The sequence below is a fragment of the Plasmodium cynomolgi genome, chromosome 1, assembly GCF_000321355.1.
Source record: "Plasmodium cynomolgi strain B DNA, chromosome 1, whole genome shotgun sequence".
Lineage (NCBI taxonomy): Eukaryota > Apicomplexa > Aconoidasida > Haemosporida > Plasmodiidae > Plasmodium > Plasmodium cynomolgi.
In genome coordinates, this window is record NC_020396.1 from 556205 (window position 1) to 564828 (window position 8624).

General features: G+C 31.6%; 2 protein-coding genes across 2 annotated transcripts; both read left to right on the forward strand.

The window, feature by feature from the left end:
• Nucleotides 1-795: 795 nt before the first annotated feature.
• On the forward strand, nucleotides 796-4174 carry PCYB_012170 (hypothetical protein; the record flags this gene model as incomplete). The annotated part of the gene is made up of 2 exons (XM_004220723.1): nucleotides 796-978; nucleotides 1052-4174. 2 exons carry the CDS (start codon nucleotides 796-798, stop codon nucleotides 4172-4174), a joined length of 3306 nt encoding a protein of 1101 aa, XP_004220771.1.
• Nucleotides 4175-4493: 319 nt separating this feature from the next.
• Nucleotides 4494-5937, forward strand: PCYB_012180 (hypothetical protein; the record flags this gene model as incomplete). The annotated part of the gene is made up of 5 exons (XM_004220724.1): nucleotides 4494-5079; nucleotides 5192-5463; nucleotides 5503-5602; nucleotides 5706-5745; nucleotides 5843-5937. The coding sequence occupies exons 1-5, from the start codon at nucleotides 4762-4764 to the stop codon at nucleotides 5935-5937; spliced, it is 825 nt and encodes a 274-aa protein (XP_004220772.1). The 5' UTR covers nucleotides 4494-4761.
• Nucleotides 5938-8624: the final 2687 nt, after the last annotated feature.

Below are 8624 nucleotides of genomic sequence, written 5' to 3' on the forward strand. Positions count from 1 at the left end.
ATGCCATCCTGCTTTTTTCCTTTCGTTCCATTTCAGCCACTCCCGATTTTTAAGAGCGTTCGTAACGGATTTTACCTCCACCCCCCCGTCATATTAATTATGCGAATTGGTTGATGACTATTTTGCAACTCTTCAGCCTCTTCGCTTCGTTTTATTTTTTTGTGGGGCGCTTGGGAAATGAATTCCAACCGGTCGGCATTGCAGCATGTGCACATTTATACATCCATTTACATATTTCTTTATGTATGCAAGCCGTGTAACCCCGAGTTCCGATTTTTGCTAAAACGTTAGCTTGTCGTTACTAACTAAACCAGTTTGCCAAAAAAAAAAAAATTTGCTTTCAAATTTTTAGAAAAAAACAAAAAAGGAAGCTTTTTACGCGGCCTCGTAACAATTTTGACATGTTTTGCCCTTCGTGGCACTTGATGACCAGGCTGTCGAGTTGTTGAGTGGCATTTTTCCTAGCGCCGAGGTTTACGCCCTTTTTCTCCGCCGTCCCCGCGCAGGCGCAAGTATATGCAATATAACATATACGCGTAGGCATATACGCATAGATTATATATGCGTTCAAGCTCATGCGCTCCACGAATCGACGCGCGCTTCGAAACAACCACCACTTGGCATTTAGCCAAGGTGAGCCTATATACATGTCCGCTATACCGTTCAGCTCACGCGCAAATGTGGTGACTTCCCGCAACCGTCCTACGTATGTAAAACTCATCATGATCGCGTAAAGAGGGGCTAAAAAAGAAAAACAACAAAAAAAAAAAAAACACGTTTACATATAACACAAGAATGAATGAAGAATCCCCACAGGAACCATTAAGTATACCAGGTTACTACTACGATAAGAAGAAAAATCGCTATTATCTGATAGACAATGAATTGAAAAAGAAATTGAAGGAGGAAGAATTTGAAAGACAAATAAACAATGCCAAGAGAAAAAATCGCCAGACAAATGTAGAAGGAAAAGATTTGGTAATAAAAAAATTTCACAGGATACATGGAATAAAAGAAATGAAAAAAAAAAAAACACTCCAACGCGCATAAGTCAAATGTGAAACATAACGACAATCAAGGTCATATGTCTTTAGACAATAATGCATGTTCCACATTTAGTAAAGAAAAAAATTTAGAACTAATTAATAATGAGTTAAATTCTTTAAAAAAATGCATTTCAAAAAATCAAAATATTTTTAATATACTCAAGAGCATCCGGAATTTCCATTTTCGAGAAAATTCCATTTTGAGTTTGCCGCCCATTTTTATTAACAGCGCTTCGTACCAGTATATTCACGTGGAAGATTTGTGCGACCTTCAATCGGATAACACTTCATCGTTCTGTCATCCGGGGGGGGGAGGCATGACAGCGCGCAGTGTACCCAACCCGAATGTTCAAAATGGTCTGGACGCTGTGAGTACTGTCCACAGCATCAGCAGCTTGAACAATCAAATTGAGGACGCGAATGACGAGAGCGACGAGAATGACAGGGACGACACGGATGAGGAAGACGGCACTCGCTGCGTGCACGGAGTGAATGACCCAAGAACGGGCCCTTTTCCAAACCCTAAAAGAAATGATACCATGGAACTTACCGCCGCCGACATTAGATTCTTCAACGTGTGCCAGAAACTGATAAGTGAAAATATGATAAAAGGCAGGACATATTTGGACATAAGCAAAAACGAACCATTTTATTCGTACCCAAATTTTAGGAAACAAAGTGCATATACTAACTCACCAGAAGAGCAAACGAGAAGTTGCGCTAGTCGAAAGAAGAAAAATTACTCCAACAAGAAAATACAGCAAATAAAAAATGAAAATCATATGTCCCCTGGATGTGATGGAACAGGGAGTAGTGGCCTGCTTATTCCAAAGTTGTTCGGACGGACACACGAAAAGGTAAATGCTCGTAGCATGCAAAATTTTAAGTCGAACATCATTATAAATAGGTACAGGGCTAATTTTTACTATTTTTATCACATTCCCAGTCGAACTTACGCTAACAGGCGTAGAAACAACAGTAGTGGGAGTCCGTTCCGTAATGGGAGCAGTTCCTTTAATGCTAGCAACAGCACTAGCAACAATTTCAATTACAGTTATAGTCATGTGCACAGAAATAGGGACGAATATGACGACATAAACGCAACAGTTGATATAGATCATGATGTGCTCAGTCGACCAATTTCTTCTACACAGAATAATGCCCTATACAATGGGATGTTTCAAGAAAGAAGTGGACGCAGGATTCATGAAATTATGCCCGTTCGACATTTAGATGTAAATACGAACGAAACCAGGATTTTAAGAACGTACAAGCCAGCGGAGTCGTTTTTTCACCTATTCAGTAATCCACTTTATGAAGATTTTATTTTTAGTACGACCAAGGAAAACAACTGTTCCTTCAGCTTAGGAGCTATTGATATAAGGAACTTTATTCAGAAAGATAACAAGTCTCCACTAGAGGATATGATTCATGAAAACATGTACTACAATACAGACACAAAATATTTTTGCACGTATTCTAAGGAGAACACTGAATTGTTATGCGTCTCTCCACAAATATTATCTCATTTTAGCATTTTCAACTCTGAATATATTGCCTACTCGTCCTACCCGAATATGAAGGATGAAAAAAGCTTGCTATGTATGTTTAACATCTGTTCTTTTTTTCAGCGTGATCCAAAAATAGTTACGTACAGTTTTGCGAGCGAAATTAATTATTTTAAGCTGTTTCCATCAGTTCAAGATGGCTGTTACGCGGTTGATAATGGAAATACATGGGAAACTGCTAGCCATAACATGAATGAGGGTTATGCTTACCACCCTGATAGCAAAATTGATAAAATTTTTATTTGCGGCAGTAACCCCTGCTTCAGTTTTAACACAATAAAAAATGATGGAGTTCCGTATTGCATATGGGATAGCAAGAAATTAAAAGTCCATGACTTATTACCCATGAACGAAGATTTATCATGTTATTTGCACAATATTTTAAGCGGGAGTCAGCATCCATTTAGCAATTTAATTGGTGATTATGGCTTCCTAAAAAAGGAACGATCCTTTCACGCGAAAAGGGCAAAAGAAAAACGAAAAGGCGAAATGGGAAATGATGAAGATGGGCAGGAAATAGCGAACCTAAACGAAAGAAGATCATCCGTGGATTATCATTACCAAAATGACGCACAGAAAAAGGGTTATAATAAAAGGAAACATCCTAGTAAAGATCCAAATGAGGAAAATGACGATCTGCACGTAAGCAAACATGAAACGACAAAAAATCGACATGACCATTTTGCAGACAAGTCAAAGCATCATCTGAACAACCGTTCGAATAAGAACAACCACGGTCAATACGCATCTGCTGCACATAACTCAAATGAAAAAATGAGAAACAAGCATAGTAGTGGCACCCCCCATAACTTCTACCCATCAAATGCGGCGAAGTACAATGATAATAAAAAAAAAGGAATATGTTGTGAAAGTGTGAACAAATCAAACAACAATATTTTTTTGTGTTGCAATACAGAACATATATATTTGTGTGACTTGCGGTGTAATTTTTTAAACACCATTTCGAAACTGAAGCCAAATGAAGGATTCGTAAATAAAATATACTCATTAAGCAACAGCTTTCAGTATATATTATCAAAAACTAATAATCATATAGGACTGTACGACATGCGGTATGCCCCTTGTAAACATAACGACGAGACAAAAAACAGTTTGGTAACCTCTTATGATAGATTTATAGATAATAGTAACCTGAGAAAACACCTAAACGATTTTTACGTTATAGACAATGAACAGTTCCTAGTTTCTCTAGACACATACACAAATTCTGTTCATATATATGACATTATGAACACTAAAAACAGAATCATAAACTTGGATGGGAATTCTGATTATTCGATATACTCTAACATACACGCTTACAATAATTTGTCAAGGATACCCTACATATATTCTTCTCATAAATACGATGATGCTTATTATCATTACAAAAAAAAAAAAAGCACTGAAACGAAAGCAACGGAAATTAAGCATATGAATCATTTTAGTCCAATAAAAACGTATCCACAAAAGGACCTATTTATAGGGTTAAATGTTCAATCCATTTTACCCCTTTTTACGTTAAACAAAAATATACCAAGCATAATTTCATTTCCATAAATGAAGGTGGCTTTATTTGTACCATAAATGTGTAAAAACGAGTTGTCATTAGGTATAACTTGTTTTTGCACATATTATTTGTTTTATTTATTCATAACAACATCCGAAATAGTGTTATTATAATTTTTAAAAAGCAACCCGTTCCCTTTTTTTTTTTTTGTTAACCATTAAAAGTATGTGTATTGCCGTACCTGCACAATATCATGTACATTTTAAAATAATTCTATTTTTTTTTGGCGTATTTTTAATTAACATTTGCAAATCGAAATTTTTATTACGTGCTTTTTTTTTTTTTCAAATATTTTTTTTAAAGTATAAAAAGGTGGCAGTTCATAAAACGGCAGCGATACTCCGCCTACTGCGGGCATATGTAATTTTTCCTTTTTTTCCCTTTTTTTTTTTTTGTGATGAAATGAAAACTTTTCATTATTAAATGATTAACAAGTAAAACTGGAAAACTTAAAATTATGTGCTTTAATTTTGACAAAAGTTCACTTGATCAAATATAATTTCCCATCCTCTGCAATCCATTTGAGATACACTTCGCAGTTAATCATTTTACCAAAATTAATGTAGAGTTTGTATCAATGGATAATGCAAAAAATGAAAATACTGATAATTGCTCCAATCCCTTGTCCTTACGCACAAATGATTTAAAATTAGAAGAACGTGATGATAAACCAAGAGAACATGAGTCCACTGATGACAATCATGAAGGTCTTGTAAACCAAAATGGCATTTACAGAACAGCTGTTTTTAATAACAAGAGAATTAAAATTTATCAATACAAAACCTTTCCAAAAAATTATCTGCAAAGCGTATACGAATTGTTGGGGAGTGAATTATCTGAACCATATAACATTTTTTTGCTTAAANCGATTTTGAATAGCGAAATTGCACTAATGGTATGTAAATCTTTAATGTGTGTTAATGAATATGTAGTGCTGCACCATTTCTTTTTGTTTTTATACATGAAAAAAGCGACCATTTCTTTATTTTTTTTTTTATTAACGTTAGTGCTTATGTGATGAAGAGTGTATGGGAACAGTAATAAGCAAAATTACGACAAAATGTAAAAATGATGAACCAACGACATTCGGATATATATGTAAAAGGAAAAAGCAAAAATACATAAAATTAGCGTGCAACATTGTTTCTACTAGCTCTACACATGAGTGTGCATCTATCCATGAAAAATTCGATTTGTTCCACTTTTTTTTCTTTTCACTATCTATAAATGTTAACAGGCATGATAGCAGTTCACAAATCTGTCAGAAGCTGTGGTCTAGGTTATAATTCTGTTCAATGTTGCGTGTCAATATTTAAAGCATTCTGCGAAATCATAAACACGAAAATTTCCCATTTTTAGGCACATACCTATTAAATGAAAGTATAAAATTAATGCAAGATTTGTATGGCATAAATGAGGTACACACACCTTTACCGTTTGTTGTAAAAAATTAAGCGTTCTGATCAAGCTTGATAATTTTGCATATATACTTATTTTGTTACTATTTTACTTATCCGTTAGGTTCAACTGGAAGCAGAAGCAACGAACAAGCCTACATTACGTAATACTTGTTTTTTCATTTAAGTATATATTTGTGCATATGTCTGTATACCACTTAGTGCCATACTGTGCATGACATTCTATTTTTGTCATTATAGGTTTCTATGAAAAAAATGGATTCATTAGAGTGAAAAGGAAGCCCTACTATTACTTAAGCGGCGTTGACGCCTTCAAATTAAGGAAAAAAATATAGAGAAACGCAATGTAGAAAAACACTGTGCAGTTAAGCATGATGTAAAAAAGCACAAGGTATTCGTGTCCTTTTTTCTCTAAATTTTTCATTTTNTATTCTAAGAAAAGATGCATGATTTAATAAACGTTTTACACGTTTTGTATCCTAATTTGCCCTTACATCTTTCAAAGAATACTAACATTTATGTTTGTTATAGTTTATTATTTTTTACACAACCTCCTATGAATTTATTAACATTATTTTAGTTTACCACGGAAGGTTGTAAACAAGAAATACATATGTTCTTCTTTTCCTAATTCAAACTTAGAGCAAAAGAGTGCACAAACTTTTTTCTGTGTTTAAAAAAAACAAATCTACAAAATTTAATTTGCTTATTTTATAAATTACTTACGAGTTCATCAAAAGAGACGCTTTCTTGCAGCGTTCTTCGAATTATTCATTCGAAACTTCATTATTCTTTATAAAGAAAAAAAAAATTCTGCACATGTTGATGGTAAAAGCAAAAACTTACTAAGGTGTTATTAAAAAAAAAATTGTCTAAGGTGAAAATGATCTTTTGGTGCTGTGTTTGCGTCTTTATGAGAACATATTATCCCTTAATACTCTTTTCTAACGAGACATTTAATATTTCTTACATTTACAAAATTATTGCTTCAACGACAAATTATTGTAAAAAAAAAACCCTCTCTTTACTTGCAATTTTGTAAAAACCGTTTAATGAAATGCATATAAAATGACAGAAAAGAAAAAATTGTAATATGTTCGCTCCATTAACTTTAATTCCGGTCTTCAGTATACTCGTAAAATCCAAAATTTTTCTTTAAAATGTTTCTGTGATAATTCAATTGTGCACAAATAGTAAGGAGGGAAAAATATGTGTTTTAAGAGAGCAAGTAAAAAAACTATTTGCAAAAATATTTGATATACACACAATTTGATAAACGTTTATATTGCTCATTTTTGTCCTTTTTACCACATTTTATAAAAAGTTTCATGGTCTATAAAAATCAGAATAAGCATTATAAAGTGTACTGTGTGCGTGATAGCATAAAAGAACAATATTGCAATGTAGGATTATATTTTTGAATGAATAGGTGCATAATAGGGGTTTATATACAAAAGGTTTATGCAATTTTTTTTAAATAATTTGTGTTGAACACATTATTTTGATGTTTCATGATTCATTTCAAATATTTCAAAAATTGAATATCCTTGAATAAAATGCGTTTTTCTTTAAGTGTTAAATTCATAAACGCTTATTAAGATTAAAACAGTTATAAAGAAATGATAACCTTGTTTTTGATAAAAACTATTGTGAATAACTAATAAATCAGGAAAATTTCGTTCCCCATTAGATGTGTTATTTAGCTTTATTTAATAAAGGTTGTCTTTTTTGAAAAGGGTAAAAAATATTGAAAGCCGAGAAAAGAATTATATTTAGAATAGAATGACATTTTAACAGCTTTATTATTACTGTACTAAGTTCAAGAAACTGGGCACGAAAATTTTATGCAAATTAAGACAATTATTAGGAATTATAGGTGTTCCTGATTTGTGAACAAAACTTATATGATTCTTTAGGTTCAGAATGCTAATGTGCATGAAATTGCTTAAAATGTGATAACAGTTTACATAATAACGATTATAGTTATAGGACAGACAGCAAAAAAAATAAAAAATCCTCAAACTAAAAAGTGCTACAGAAATGTGCTAAGGACCTGTGCGATTTTGACAAATATGAAAGTAAAGAATATAGCACATAAATATAGTGCTGCATTTATATTATTAAATATTTAAAATAGGCGACATAATCTTTTAAATAGACAACGGAGTCCATTGTTCTTTGTGTGTTTTAACAAGTTTTTATCTTGTATTATAAAGTTAATTCCCTATTGTTTTTAAAAGTTAACGCTGCATTAAAAATATTGTCTATTTAAAAAAATAATCATCTCGTGAATCCATATATTTTAGAATCAATTCCATAGGAACTTGTAACATAGGTATTTCGGTAAAAAAACATTCAAAGGTACTAAGTGTTTGTGAAGCATAAAAAAATATCAAAAAGTACTTCATGAATCAGTTACATCCCTTGCAATAAAATATGTTATATTGTATATATATTTTTAATTTGGACATAATAAAGTCAACGGTTAAATGCTACAACTTAAAAATAGGAATTTAATTGCTCAAAGAAAGACATAAATAAATGATTTAAAGAAAGACAAAATGCGTTTCCATAAGTCAATATTCATCATAAGTTACATTGACGTTATATTTCGAATACACAGTTGTGTCTGTGAAAATTCAATATATAGATAAAAATAAGAATCAAATATTTATTAACGGTAACTCAGAATTAAAAATAGTTATTCTGTTTTTTTAATACAAAAGACATGTTGAGATGCATAATTCTTTTAAATATATTTTTAATATAATCTGTTATAATAATGATAAAAATATGTACGTGCAAAAAGTTAAAAAAGTAAATACAACAAACAGAAAAAAGAATAAAATATATATACAATAATAGTAAATACAAAATGTTTTTTAAAATAAAATATAAGAATAGTTATATTTAAATTAAATATTTAAATAAAGTACACAAATTAAATAAAAACGGAACTTTATAATAAAATAATTCACAAAAATTAAATTGTATTTTATATTAAATAATAAAACAAATTATA